Source organism: Cydia pomonella, chromosome 3, assembly GCF_033807575.1.
Source record: "Cydia pomonella isolate Wapato2018A chromosome 3, ilCydPomo1, whole genome shotgun sequence".
Taxonomy (NCBI): Eukaryota; Metazoa; Arthropoda; class Insecta; order Lepidoptera; family Tortricidae; genus Cydia; species Cydia pomonella.
The window spans coordinates 11,120,847-11,136,052 of record NC_084705.1 but is presented as its reverse complement, the minus strand read 5'-3'; the positions used below and the strand labels follow the sequence as shown (position 1 = coordinate 11,136,052).

General features: G+C 35.2%; 1 protein-coding gene across 4 annotated transcripts in view; it reads right to left on the bottom strand.

The window, feature by feature from the left end:
- Positions 1-4,702: 4,702 nt before the first annotated feature.
- LOC133516044 (peroxidase-like) overlaps positions 4,703-15,206 on the bottom strand; it is a 105,358-nt gene continuing 94,854 nt past the window's right edge. For all 4 annotated transcript variants that reach the window (XM_061848763.1, XM_061848761.1, XM_061848762.1 and 1 more), the window contains 4 exons: positions 14,727-14,877; positions 12,288-12,489; positions 10,610-10,718; positions 4,703-6,029 (listed from right to left, as the gene is read on the bottom strand). In XM_061848763.1, coding sequence (XP_061704747.1) covers positions 5,951-6,029; positions 10,610-10,718; positions 12,288-12,489; positions 14,727-14,877 — 541 coding nt within the window. In that variant the 3' untranslated portion in view covers positions 4,703-5,950. The remainder of the gene's footprint in view (positions 6,030-10,609; positions 10,719-12,287; positions 12,490-14,726; positions 14,878-15,206) is intronic.

Here is a 15,206-nt window from a genome sequence, read left to right as displayed (position 1 = left end):
TTATACTATTTTAATTTTTTTATTGAGATTGATTCACGCTGGGCCGGTTCCTAAATACGTTTATTGTTGAAGTGGTAAAAGAAACACACATTGTTTGCAATTTTTCTACTGTCTACTTCTAACGTATTGGAAAATTGATCCCGCCGACCGACCGATCGTAAAAAACACCAAGAAATCACGTTGTTTATGGAGGTGGGACCTTTTACCTATTTGTGTCTATAAGTTGCAATATAAAAACACATTCTGTCAACTAATTTCGGTTCTATTAACCCATAGACCTACAGATATACTTACTGGCAGATAGATGGAAGAACTGACAGCGGAGACTTTCCTACTGATAGGGCTACTAATAGTTATAAAAACTACTAGAGATATAATAACTTATTAGTAATGATTACAACGTTATGAGTAGATACAAGATGTTAAGCTAACACCGTGTTTAATAAACCTTGTCTTAGTTTGGTATCCATTCCCTTCCTGTTCTCATTCTGAATTACTCAGGCATATTATTTTCATGTTGGTCACACGAAGTTAATCGAAATAAGTTTCATAGTGTGCACGTGACAAATATGAGAGCAGCCATAAAGGAGAAATCCAATTTCGCACGTCTGAGTATGAAACAAATAAAGAAGAAAAGTTTTCTGGTCGTAATAACACCATTAGTCATGATAACGATAATTATATTAATTAAGTACATTATTTTTTGATGAACATAGGTCCGTAAATAATGAAGGACTTACCTATCCACAATTTTTTAAGTAAGACATGGCACAAGCTGGCCCGAGGCGCCGCCGGCTTAAGAGTCGCAAGAAACCGCCGCCAAAAATTACGCTCTAATTTTAAAACAAGAAGCTGAAATGACATAAAACTTGTATTTATTTAACAACACATTTCAAGTAAACCAAATAACATAAATATTGTATAAAAACTTATAAACTAAACTAAATTATAACCATCGAACTTAATAATAATAATAGACAAATCCAAATCCTAAACTAAAATAAAAATTCACCCCTCGGCAAGGTGCCGTAAATGCTGGCAGCATTACCCTACTGGATTGCAATACTAATGCGCTGTGCGAGGAAGCTGCCAGCCCTACGGTCCCCAGTCGCATCCACAAGCCTCTTTGACAAAGCCCCAAAAAAATTTAGGGCACCGGGACCCCACGGGCCAAGTGTTTCCACACCAAAAGGGGTAAAACTATATTCTTGGCCGATGCGGCTGTACTTAGCTATTTTTTTCGCTCAGCCGCATCCGCCGCCGCACCCGGTGAGACGGAAGTGCCATGAAGATGGGACGGGGCTAGTGTATCCACGCATGTAGCGTCCCACACCAACACCCGTCCCATCTCCCACGGAATCAATGACATTCCGCCCGGCCTTTTACCATCGTCCCTGAGGACGCCGGAGGGCTCCAGCAAAGCCGGCACGTTAGCGCTGCACGCTGGCGAGCGCGCGTGAAATGACATAAAACTTGACATTAATATTGAAGTAATATATGTCAAAGTCTAGTACAGCGAATGTCTTGTATTAAAAACTTGTATTCGCTCTATTTTCTTTCTAGCAACGAAAATTAGTACATAAGACATACTTTTCATTGTATTTTTAAGGAAACGCTTCGTGCGTGTACTGACGTTTACTGAAGCTGACAAAGCATGACAAAATATACGAACGTTTCCGTGAAAATACGATCGAAAACAATTATGCACTACATCTGTATATCTGTGTCTGTACTTGTTTACGTTACTTGAATGTTCGTAACAAATTTCTTGTTGTTTCAGCATATCGTTTTAAAATAACAGCGTATATTCGATTGTATGTCCGGCGGGTAGGTTCTTGTGACTCTTAAGTAGCTATTCTCTCTCTAACTCTATTATTATTATTTTTTATCCCAGTTCACTTATTATTTATAAGAACAAGGTGAATATATAAAATACGCTATGAAACATTATAATTATTATCTCTTAGAATAACTTATTACGTGAATTTGATTAACTTAAATAGGTACATCATTTTTGTGGCAGACAAGTAGCAACTTTTTACTCAATACAAATGTATCGTACGAAATTGAATACGGGTTTGTTGTATTAAAATTACAAATACGTCTAGTATGTACATATCTCACACCATCGCATAGAATAATATGCGACGGAAAACCAGTCCGTTGTTTCATCGGAAAACAATTTGCTTCGAGCAAGGGTCACATATTATATTTAATCAAAATCACGAACCACTTGGGGACACCGTTTACAGAAGGTCCGTTCATATAATGGCCCGTTCATATAATATATACCTACTGGCGTCTATATTGCACTAGTATTATGGGCTTCTGAATGGCAAGCTCAGATTACATGTCTCCACGTTACAAAGACACGAGCTGCCGACCGAAATTATATGTCACTTAATGAACTTTATTCACGATTCAACTTGCGGAATCACTTGTCAATGAAACACGAATCTCCGTAAATTGCTGCGATGTTCTCATTAAATTTCATTTATTCAGATGGAAACCGCAATGTAAAGAGTTACGTTAGGAGTTAGGAGGAATAATACTTACGTAGGTCTATAAGTGTGAATTTGCAAACGAGGTCTTTAGATGCACTCCAGTCTGTGGGTGTCTTGCATTTAGATGTCTTAAGAGACCTCATTTGCAATATTTGCACCCCTGGAGTTACACATAATGTCTTTAATCATACATGTGAAGAAAAAATAACTAAATTATTAGCAAAGTAATTCTTAAATATGGTGACATTCAAACATTCGTCAAAAATCTATTACTCTCTAGGTAGTTATAGTTTTTTTCACATTCCATAACTCCCGCGGGAACAATACATGCCTTTGTCCTTAAGTATACCTGCATGAAATAAGATATTTATCGAGTATGTGTGATGAAAACATTTTTTTTTTCAGTTTATGATTATCTAAACCTGAATCACTTAACACCACTTTTTTTGGAAGATCCGACAAATTTTGTGTCAGTGGAAGGTTGCCTTCATAGCGCCTTCATGGACCAGAAGCTCTTGGAGGCGTTTTCGATGCGTCGATCGATTTCTTTAGACTGCCTGTCTGGCCCAAGTATATGTTTGGTATAAGTATGTATAATTAAATTATGTCATTCACATGATGTCAGAATGATGTCATTTTGTTGTGCGTGTGTCGTAATGTACGTTCAAATTGGTCTGTTAGTCTTCTCCGTAGTTTGTTTATTTGAAATTTCGGATACGAGAATTTGCACATTTAAAAAGTTGAGACGGAATCCACTGAAATCACAATAACTTTGCCATTATACTTTCGTTCGTACCCCTTCAAATTATATAAGAGCAGGGCCTTCTGCCACGAGTATATTTTACCTTATTACTATTGAAATGTAAATTGTAAACCATTTTTTTTTCATTGTTCATTCTAAAACTTACTTTACTACCAACCAATAAAAGAAATGTTATGTTTTTTTCCTTAAAGAAAGTACCTATCCTTGCCCTACAGTTAGCAGCGAAATTAGCGAAGCGCGTGAGCTGTTTCAAAGGAACTGCACACACTCTTATTTTCTTTTACCAATCAAGTAGTGTTAAATATGTTAAAATCGGTCACTCACGTAACATATTAACCGTTTTAACATATTTAATATGTCTGTGTCTCACGGAAGTTTTGTTATTAAAGTTGTGTTAAGTTCATTTTTGGCACCTCGGCCGTTCAGCAACTGTTGTTACTGTCTGTAATATAGATACAGTGAACAGCAGATGTAGCTACATATAGGCGGGACTCCGTCAGTGTGCGGCACTGCGCGGCACAAGCAGTTTTGTACGGGTGAGGTGAGGTGGGGTGATTGTGGGAATGATCAAGAAAAGCTATTAACCTTTGAACAATTTTTTATTCAAATTATCAATAATAATTTATTTCATACAGCGATTATGAACCGCTTGTATATGTTTTATTTTAAGGTAGCAACTTGAAACTTTGTAAAAGGACTTTAAAGGGTTCCGCAGTCAACTAGGAACCGCCTATCTATCCATCGGCGGCTTTGCTCCGTGATCGTTAGTGCTAGAAAGCTACAATTTGGCATGGATATATGAATCAATCATGGCGACATAGGGTAAAATAAAAATTCCAAAAAAATATATGTATGTAACATAAACATGGGATTTCCCCTACAATTTCTTTACGTTTATGTTATATTTTTCAGCTGTAACCCTATGAAAGATTAAAATCTCATGTTTTGTTAAAATGACTGTTTTCGGAAATAACCGCCCCGAAAAAAAATATTCGTCCTTTATTTTTCATTTTATTTTATTTTATTTGTATTATTGTTGTAGCAATGTAAATTTTAATCCTTAACTAATTTCAGATACTAAGATAGAGCCCGCTGAACAAAGAACTTACAAAACATAAAAAAAAATGTAGGGGATCCTTCCTTTTTTGTTGTTAGAGCGATAATAAAATAGAAAATCAATGAGAAGATTTCTACTGTCTACCTATTACGGTTTATGAGATCTATAGAGCTCGCTGACAGACAGACGGCTAGATAAATAGATAGACGGCGAAAGTTCACGGCCCGATTGGAACTTTAGATTCGTAAGAATTTCATAAAGATACAATATGGATTAGATGTCAGTGTCAAAAGTGACATTTTTGTTTTCTTCAAACACGTTACCGTTACGTTATTTTTCACGTTTCGTCCTTAAAATAATACAACAGACTACAGCAAGTTAGGTAAGGTATTATCTGTTTATTTAATATTAAATTCGACAATACAATATGCACATTCGTAATCAATCATACTTTAACATACATAGTTACAAGAAATTATTTTTATGTACAATAAAAAATACATACACGCAAACATGGAACCTCCTCTTTTTGGAAGCTGGTTATAAAGGAAAATATGAAATATCTATTTACAGATTACTTTCTTTTAATATTAGTTTAAGTGCGTTTGAATCTAAAGGCTTGAGTGGGTAACAGTTCCTTTTTTAAAAGTATTCGTCAAAAATCGTAGTCTAATTTTTTCTCTTTTGTTTTCAATAAATTTAAATCTATAATTAATGAACTAGTTACCTACTTCACATGTGACGTGCAATGTGCTAAGTGGTGAATCTTTTTTTTTTAATTTTTGTTCGCTTTAGACATTTCTCTCAAACATTTCACGTACAGTCAGCATCAAAGGTAGCGGATCAAACAAGGTTTCAAAAGTGTCTACCATTCTGTAACAGCTTAACAAAAGTTGATGGTTCTATATGAAGACCAATTTAGACTGTAAAAGATATAGTTTTGAAGGTGATTTTTAGAGAATTATCTATATTTGGAAAAGTTATCCGGAATATCAGATACTTTTGGCGCGTTGTTTCATCCGCTACTTTTGATGCTGACTGTACTTGTTGTACCACGTATTTCACAAAAATGCCAGTAATAAAACATTTACTTACACAAATAAATTAAAAATATCAAATGGCTCACTTGTCATACACAACGTCTATATGTACATTTGAATCTATTTTAAAATTATTAACATGTACTCAATACACCTTACTATTACAAGGAAAAGGTAGTTGATTAATATCAAAAATAATCTCTTAATTTGAAAGTACCGACACGAATGAAGCAACATAAGTACCTACTTTTACATAACAATCAAATGTAAGTAAATACTTCCCATTTTTTCTTGGAAAAAAATTAAGTGGAAGAGTACATATGTTTTAACGGCAAGAACTATCAATTCCTGAAAACTATTGGGTGATACCCCCAAATGTTAAAATGGATTTGTTATATAAAATAATAATCACAACCATTAGGTAACTTAGCGTTTCAATAAATCTAGGCACAATACAACGCCTCTATTAGGAAATAGTTCAATGAGGTCTATGTCATGTTATTATTACATACTTATCAATTAAAGATACACATATATATTTAATCTTACATGTTGCTTCATCTTACATAACTTATTAATCGAATTTTCATTTGAACGATCCGGTGGCATCCTTCCATAACGAGAGATCGATAGCTGGCAAGTGGTCGCACTGCATTAGAGGGTTTCTGCGGAAAACAAAAAGTAAAATCATTATAAATAGGTACGTATACGTGATATTGTCTTTGAAGGTTCTTCAGTGTATGGAAACTTTGTACCGTGGTCAAATGGGTTTTGTACTACAGCTGTAGGAAATACTTTATAGAGCTAGGAATTTTGACTCTGTCATCAATTCATTTCTTAAATATATGTATTATAAAAGAAAAACTGGTAGCCTAGCGGTAAGAGCATGCGATGTATTTAATCATAGTTGTGTGACGTAAACCAGTAAATATTTGTGTTTACTGTTGTCAACGTACAAGAGCGGCATTGGAACTTTACGAATCTGTTATTGGAGTGTTATTTACCCGCACCGCACCACGATCACACGTGATGTCAAAATACAATGAAATCGACATCAATTTGTATATTTGAATCGGCTTCAACGTTAAATCAATAAATATATCCCATAACATGAAATGTATTTCTAATTTCCTTAACACACATTAAACAAACAAATTGATTTTCATTTGTTTATTCATGTCGTCAAAGTAGCGAGGAGGCATTCTGATTGTGGCAGGTTATGAATTAGAGTTCTGAATTTGTTATTATTATGATCAGATCTCTCAGTATCAAAAGAGATATTTCTACATTTCTTTGAAGAAAAGTGTCAAAAATTAAGAAATGATACTTTTACTGACAGACATATCCATAACAAATCCACGTCAAATTCATTACCTGTTTTTACAGTCAGAATACGCCTCCAGTGGTGTACAAATTCAATATGTATTATAGGAAAATTGCCTAAAGACCACAAGTTTAGGCCTATAAGAAATAGGTATGTATAATTGTAATTGAAATTATTTTTTCTTGCTAGAGACATTGTTATAGTATAAAGTTATGTATACACAAGGTAAGAAAGTACACACATCTCGCCAACAATAAGAGCATACAAAGGAATACTTTTAATGAGAAATACTTTAATGTTTAGATTATTGCGGTAGAGAACTGGGGTGTATGTCTGAAATGGAATTAGTCTAGTGGCGTCCCGAGATAATTAAACGGACTTATCCAGCAAGTGAGATTGATAATCGCGTTTGGCCGTTTTGTACCACGATCGAAACTTAAGCCGCCGATAGATGGTATTGCTATCTATATTATTTACAGTCGCTTCTTACCGATTCATTTTTGTCACCCTCAATTGGCTGGTTTCTTAATCGCAATAAACATTGACGCATCGATTGTAATTAAAATCTTTCCTCGAGCAGGCTTGTCAATAAATTTACTTACATACACTTGATAAGTGCGCTTGATCGTCTCAGGGCTACTAATCATTACTATGGGTAAAATACTTAGCTAAACTCCCTTTTGTACTGTAGGTACACAACTACGCTTTAACTAAGTTTCTTAACCCTTTAGCCTTTATACTCTGGTTCCGATCGTGTGTGTTGACTTTGAAAAAATACTCCGAGTGTGTCGAACCGCTTTTGCGAACGCAATCGACACCGATCGATCGTGCAGCTGTCCTAGAATGCGAGAAATAATGTGTAAGGTTCATGCGCAACTGTCTGAACTCTGAACTTGTCAGTCTAGTCGATGTCGCATGGAGTAAAGCTGTATTTTTGTGATCGTCGGACTCACTCACTCATGTTTGTAATTCACTACCTTATTGCAAATAGTAGTGCGTGTAGAACATGTTTATAATATAACAGTGTTCATTTAAATATAATAATGTTATAAAAAATTTTTTTTTTTCAAATTATACCTATCACGGTCGTGCGGTGTCGGTTGCATTCTGTGATATTGATTTAGTGAGTATGACTTATTTCTGTACCTGGCTTAGTAACTAGGATGTTATGCATCTTAAGGGGACTAAGGGATAAACTAATAAAAGAACTGCTCGCAGATAAAAATCTGTCTAAAATTGATGACTTAGATGATGAAGACATGGGATATGTGCCTGACATTTTCGATAATCTAGCATTGATAACCTGGTGACTTACTCTCTCCTTAACTCGGATGAAGATATTTTCAATGGAAATAGCCATGAAGAGAGGCTGAGACGGTTACGTTCTCCTCTACGTTCACCATCACCTTCTCCGCCCCCTTCTAGTCGACCACTATCACCAATTTCGCCGCCTTCTATTTCGACACTACCACTCGGAGTAAGAAGACAATGAGGTCAACGTACCTACCTCTATTACCATTTGTCTGCGACGTTCTGCTGTTCTAAATAGTAGAAAATAGTTTATTCGTATTTTCCCGCGGAGAGTGACAAATTTGCGAGTTACATAATATTATTATTTTTTGACGACCGGTTTAGCCTAATGGGTAGTAACCCTGCCTACGAAGCTGATGGTCCCGGGTCCAAATCCTGGTAAGGGCATTTATTCATGTGATGAGCATGGATATTTGTTCCTGAGTCATGGGTGTTTTCTATGTATTTAAGTATTTATAAATATTTATATATTATATATATCGTTGTCTAAGTACCCTCAACACAAGCCTTATTGAGCTTACTGTGGGACTTAGTCAATTTGTGTAATAATGTCCTATTTTTTTTTTTATTCCTGAGCCACGCGAGCGTGAGGGCCTAATTGTGGAAGATCACCTACCACAAGTTTTTTTGTTATTTTTCCTAGACTCCTTATGAAGTAATTATTCACTTACTCGTCTCTGTTAAAGATTTGTTTATCTCTGGTGTAAAGGTTTAGTCAAAAAATTATTAACTTTAAATACCTACTCACTACTTTACAAAATAATGTAGCTATGTCTGGCTTGTTTTTTTTGTGTCAATATAATTGAACATTTCAGTACAATAATGAAAGTCTTAGCAATGTAGAAAAACTATTGGCTTCGAAGAAAACCGGGAAAACGGCGGTACGACCTTAATAAATTCTTGTAGCCTTAGATCGGTTTAGATAAAAACGAGCAAAAACACATAGACCCAGCTATGGGACACGCACTATAAGATATATAAGTGGTCCAAATAGCTGTCCTTTTTTTAAGTATGAGGATTTGGAGGAAATGAGTATTAGGTACGAACTTATAAGATATTTCGTAAGCACTTCGGTTCGGTAAAGTCAACAAACTTAATCCGATATCTAAACATTTTAGGACTACAATTTTCTGTAAACACCCGCGAACTATTTTCTATTGAATTTTAAAGTCCAGCAGCGAAACATTTCTAACCGAATACAGAACTTTCGAAACTGCCACAAAGCAGTACCAGCTCAACTATCTGGAAAACTTAGAAATGAAATGGCAATCGAAAAACTGTATACATTAAACCTGTCATCACATGTTTCTTTTAACTCAGAGCACGCTGAACTCAAATTAGGATTAGGGACAACATTCAAGTGAGCATGTTTTGCTGCCTTTAACCTTAGGACAGCAAAAAATGCAAACATTAAACGAACAATATAAATAGGGGTATTTTGTCATTACATATGTTATAAACTAATTTAAAACATGTTTTTGTTCCTTAAGTATGTATTGTTTGTCAAAAAATTTAATTTCGAACCCTAAAAATTGCGAAATCTTCCGCTGTATCGCGTATCCCACTTGCGGTTTGGCTCAACAAAAAAAAATATAAGTTTGGACGAAGGCAACGTATTATCAAACACTTAATACCTGTATATAGAGAATTATTTAAAGAATTGATTTAATTATTCTTAAAATATTATGCATTACCTATTAAAACCAGGAAAGCCTTTTTTTGGTTAACCCGCGCAACACTGGTTTTGTTATGGCTCAAGGAAACCTCCCTGAATCTGGAGTGTTTATTTATCTACCATTACATTTAATGAACGATAAAATAGTATATAACTTGGGCTTCGATTTTCTACTATCACATTTGTATGGGCCCTTATCAATATACAATTGCAATAAAAATGTTTCCTCATAATGAAAGTTGGCAATATGGTGAAAGAATGTTGTATTTAATAAATACGTGAATCGGGTTCACAGTGTACGAAATATGGCCAGAACATATTTTTGTCGACATTTGTATGACAACATTTGTACGGCTACCTTGACCATACAAATGTCTAATGTGGCATACAATTGCGACATATTGCCATACAAATGTCGGATAAGTGCCACACTAATGTCGTCATATTTAAGCGCCCGTATACTAAAACAAATACTGCCATACAATTTCGAAAAAATGCCATATACATGTTAGCCGCGCGTTACAAATAAGTGAATAGTGCCATAAAAATGTCGATACTGGCATACAAATGTCGATATTTAAGCGTCCATATACTAAAACTATTAAAAAAGACAAAAAAGTTCAATTATCTCGAAAACCATGAAACTTTTACTAGAACTATAAGTGCATTATCTGGATCAGCCTAAGGTGCCTTGTTGGTGGTAGGAATGTTATCTATTAATTACTGGGCACCCTGTATAGATTAATTATATTTTTGATCTTAATAAGCCAAAATACGTGTATACATATATATGTGAGAATTTTTCAAAATAATATCAAAACCCAGGCGAAGTTACAGAGTCCTACGTTTGCAATATCTTTGTGTCCAGTCTGTGTGAACTTAGCTCAATCGGAGTGTAATAAAAAAGCAATATTTTAAACCTTAGCAGAACTCACCCGCTTCTTATCTGCTCGAAGGCCTTGGGCTGCATGATGTGGATGCCGTCGGCATTGTCGCACAGCAGCCGCGCCATCGAGGCTCCGCGGCGGATGCTCTCCAGCTGTCCTGTTACAGCAAAACAATTGTTTGTACTGTGATGGTGGGTGTCAAACAAGCATACGGCCCGCCTGATGGACAGCGGTTATCGTACGGACGCATGCAAAAACAGAAGTTTTATATTTTTTAGTCTTGACTCATCATACAGTTCATTGTGAAAGCATATAGCAGGTTTGCTATAGTTTTTCTTGAAAGTCTTTACTAAGCTTTACTTTGAAGATTTTTTTTCATTTTTTGGACCCATAGTTCAAAAGTTCACTCTCAGCACAACCGCCAGACCGCCACCCCCGAGGACTTTTAGTATGTTTATCTGGACACCACAAGGTATAACTGTACCAATAGGGAGTATTACTACCAGGGCCCGTACTTTTCATGCCGTTGACAGAAAAATGACGTCACGCTACATTGAGTATGATTCCAATTAATATTTTCGTAATAATTAATCAATTATCAACCTCTTTAGGTAAGTTATACATATACTTGACAATCAGTACAGAAACGTCTAACTGACTTTCATCTTATTGTCACTCAAATAAATAATAGATTATTAATTTATTAAATAATACATATTTTTGATTTTTAACAGCCTAACAAGCTTTTATTCTCGTAACAAGTATTTATTTTGATAATATAATCAAGGTAGCCATGTGAAGATAAAATCTATTCTACTTTTTTTTCTATATACAATGTTGCACCATTCTATTCGATAATTATGTTCGGCGGAATTAAACAGCGGAGCCAACCATTTATTCTGTGTTATGCTGCGAGGTCTACAGCTCACAGAGCTACTAGTGTATTTTACTTTTATATTCATGTTGTAAAAAGCCTTACGTAAGAAAAAAGATAAATAAAGAAAATCATAATAACCGCAAATGTCACAATTGTGAATACTCCTAACACCATCACTGTAGCACATAATTTTCCATTTCTAGAGGCAACCCTTTTGGCGCATTGGTTTATACGCTACCTATTACAATTATAATGTGTTCAAAATGCATGTGCCTACCAACCTAACATTCATCATCAGTCGGTATTAGCTAACCACAATAGCTACCACCGAGATACTCGGTAATATTGGACAATCATCGATAAAAGCGACTTCTATAGTAAAGTGTTCTGAAACTCGTTATAGGCGGTCTAATTGAATCATTTGTTTTAATTTGATGAGCGTCAAGGCAACAAGGTAAATATTTTTTTATTTACTGCCTATCAAGGGAAGTACGTATACTTTAAGACCATTGGATTTAAAGTTTCCAAGCGCAATTTTGTTTAACCTTTAAATTAGTTTTTATCTGATTTCTAAGTTTATATTATCTCAAAGCTGCTCAGATCTCTTTAAATGTCACGTACATTTATTTCATTTACTTATTTCAAGTTCTAACTCACTGGAAATATTTTGTGAAAAATATCTGAGTGAACTCGGAGAAGGCATAAGCTGGCGAGAAATTGCGACGACCTTGTGTGGGAGGCGAGACTTACGTTGAGTAGTACAGTAAATTAGATGTCTAACTCTGTAAAGGTACATCGACACAGAGCTATTAATATTCTATGCAGTGCAGTTTCTGTGTTCGTGCTTACTTGGTGTGAAGGCGGTGACGGGGTCAGCGCCGTTCTCGTAGAAGAAGCGGTCGCCAACGCGCGTGCGGTAGAACTGCTCGGTGAGGATGCAGAGGAACGTCGGGCCAGCCTGCGCGCCCGGCACGTTGTGCTCCAGAGAGCCCGCCACCACCACGTCCACGTCCTCGGGGCTTGCGTATAGCTGTTCTAGTACTCGCACGTTCTGAAAAGGAATACTGTTAATCAAACAAATTAACATAACAATATGTTATCCCAAATTATACTTGTATACATTATAATAGGCGCTATTTATTCTAATTTGTGTTATTTTTAAGCATTGTCGAGACAAAACCGTCACATGAATAAAATGAACGTAATTTTTGAAGTGAAAACTTCTTTAGCGGCGCTGTGCACTTTTTGTGATGGGGAAAAAATGTTAAACTCGCGTCAGGTGTCACGTGACCGTCAGATTGTAAATTCCTAAGACGGACACGTGACATCATGGTGACGAGCAAATTGAATGTCATCGAAGCCTGGTTACTTTTGAAAATTCGTATCTCATTCAAGTGTGACATTTTATTTTCTTCATAATCAAAGTGCTGCCATAACATAACGATTAAAGAGGTTTAATCTTTGTTAATTGTGATCTTTGTGTTATAGGGTGTCCATGATTGTAGATACTCAAATAAAATTCTTCCTTACCAAGAGTTAAATTACAGAAAAGAAGCGTGATTGTTTTACTGAATATGATGGTGAACGATTCATTAACATTTACTGATTATGTAGGCTGTAGTCCTGCTCACGTCTCATGAATTGCCCTGTATATTTTATATATTAACACTAAAATTCGCATTCCCAAATATCTTCCACACTCAAATTTATTTACGTAGGTATAATAGAGAATTATCTCTTTTTATAAAACTGCTACTCAATTATGCACAACGTTAATATTCAAGTTTTCACTTCTACCAGCACTCCCGGTGTGCAACCCGTTGTGTTTTTTTTGTACTTCTACTATATATAACTAAAACTAAATATATCTACTAACTATTAATTCATTTTAAAATAAATAGTGAATATGTAGGATTTTACCGAGATGATATTCAAGAGGACCTTATACTTAGTATTATATAGTACAATAGTTACAGGACTTTATTTCATCCGAACTTTAAGGTCATTATAAATAATGAATACAAAGCGACTGTGGAAAGGAAATATCTGAAGAGATATTTTAAGAATTTAAAAGGGTAAGGATTTTTTTATAGAAATACAATCGTTTTTAAGCAAATTTAAGAGGGAAGAATTTTATACAAACAAAACATAATAATTCCAACAAAAATGACTTACCCGTTTGTGAAAAATATGTAAATTGTTTCTTATAATAACTAATATTATAAAAACAATGTACTTTATTTACTTAGAATAATCACAACATGCATGCATGAGAAAAACACAACATGCTCCATATAAATTAGTTTAGATGTCTGCTTTTAATGCTGTCAACGGAATTCAAGGCATTCATACGTACCACCTTTAATGAGGCAAAAGTGCTGATTTTATCGAAAATACGTAACTCGATTTTGCCTAAATTATCGCTTCAGTATTTTTTCGTTCATCTGTCGCTTTTGTAGATTTAGATCCAGTAAGGCGTGTTTGATCCAATTAAAGATGTAGATGGAGACACATTTTTTTTCGATTTGGTGGTACATGGTTGTTCTTGTAAATTTTGTTTCTTTTTCGTATCTTAAGCTACATTGCCACGGATTTCAGAAAGAAAGTCAATTAACGAAAGCTATTTGGCCGTGTAACTTGAGACAAGCTCAGGCACTTGAGTGAAAATGTAAAATGTATTATTATTCAGAAATGGGAATCTGCAAATGATTCAATACACGTTTACGGCAGATAGCTCCCTTCTCGGTGCCTTCTGTTGGCTAATTTGAATTCATTTCAACAAGATTTTTTTTTTTCGATTTCAAAAAATGTTAAAAAAGAAAGAAAAAGTTTAAAAGTACAACCGGCGCTTGGTATTTTCACTCAAAATGTACATATATCTAAATAATTTATCTTAAATTGCAAACGTGTGAGAGTTTTTGTATAATTGAAATTAGTTATTGTGATTAATTTTTGTAATGTATTTATCATCTCTAATCGCAATATACCTATAGTTTTGAATTAAGAATATCATTAAGGTTCAAAGGAAAATTCGTAACTGTAAGTATGTAAAGTAATCTATTTGTGTGTAAAGTACTTATAGTAAACAATATCTACCACCCTACCACCAACTAACCTACCTACCTACATTCCAATTCCAAATTTATTTATTAACTTGAAATAAAATGACAACAGTGTGAGACCTGAATTTTCATTTCAACAATAATTTCACCTACCGAGCGTTGAAATTATAAAAATATAAATATTCAGCGTATGAAGTGGGGATCTTTGTTGTAAGTGGCATCTCACCTCCGGGGATATGTAGTCTGTCATGTCGTGGAAGGTGGCGGGCACGGGCAGGCCGCACGCGGCGCGCGTCGCCCCGTAGTTGGCAAGCCCGTGGTCGCGCCCGCGCTGGATGTCCGTCGCGCGCAAATCGCCTCCGACAGTGTTGTTACGTCTGACAAACATTCATTTCAAACATAATTCATACATTCGGATCGCATAATTCCAAAGTTCTGTGATTAGGTACAGAAGTTTATTTTGACCTAGCAGATAATTTACTTCGCTAAGTACAGTATTCATTATTTACGAATATGTAGATATATATTCACACTGTATCTACATACTCATGTTTTTCCTCCCAGACGAGTGTTTCCACTCCACGCGAGGAGTATAAATATGGATTTATTTAGTCGTCTCTAAATGATTACCAAATACTTGAATGTAATATAAGCCGAATGTTCGGCAGGTTGTTTGCAAGAAATGGGGAGATGGGTAGATAGGCCA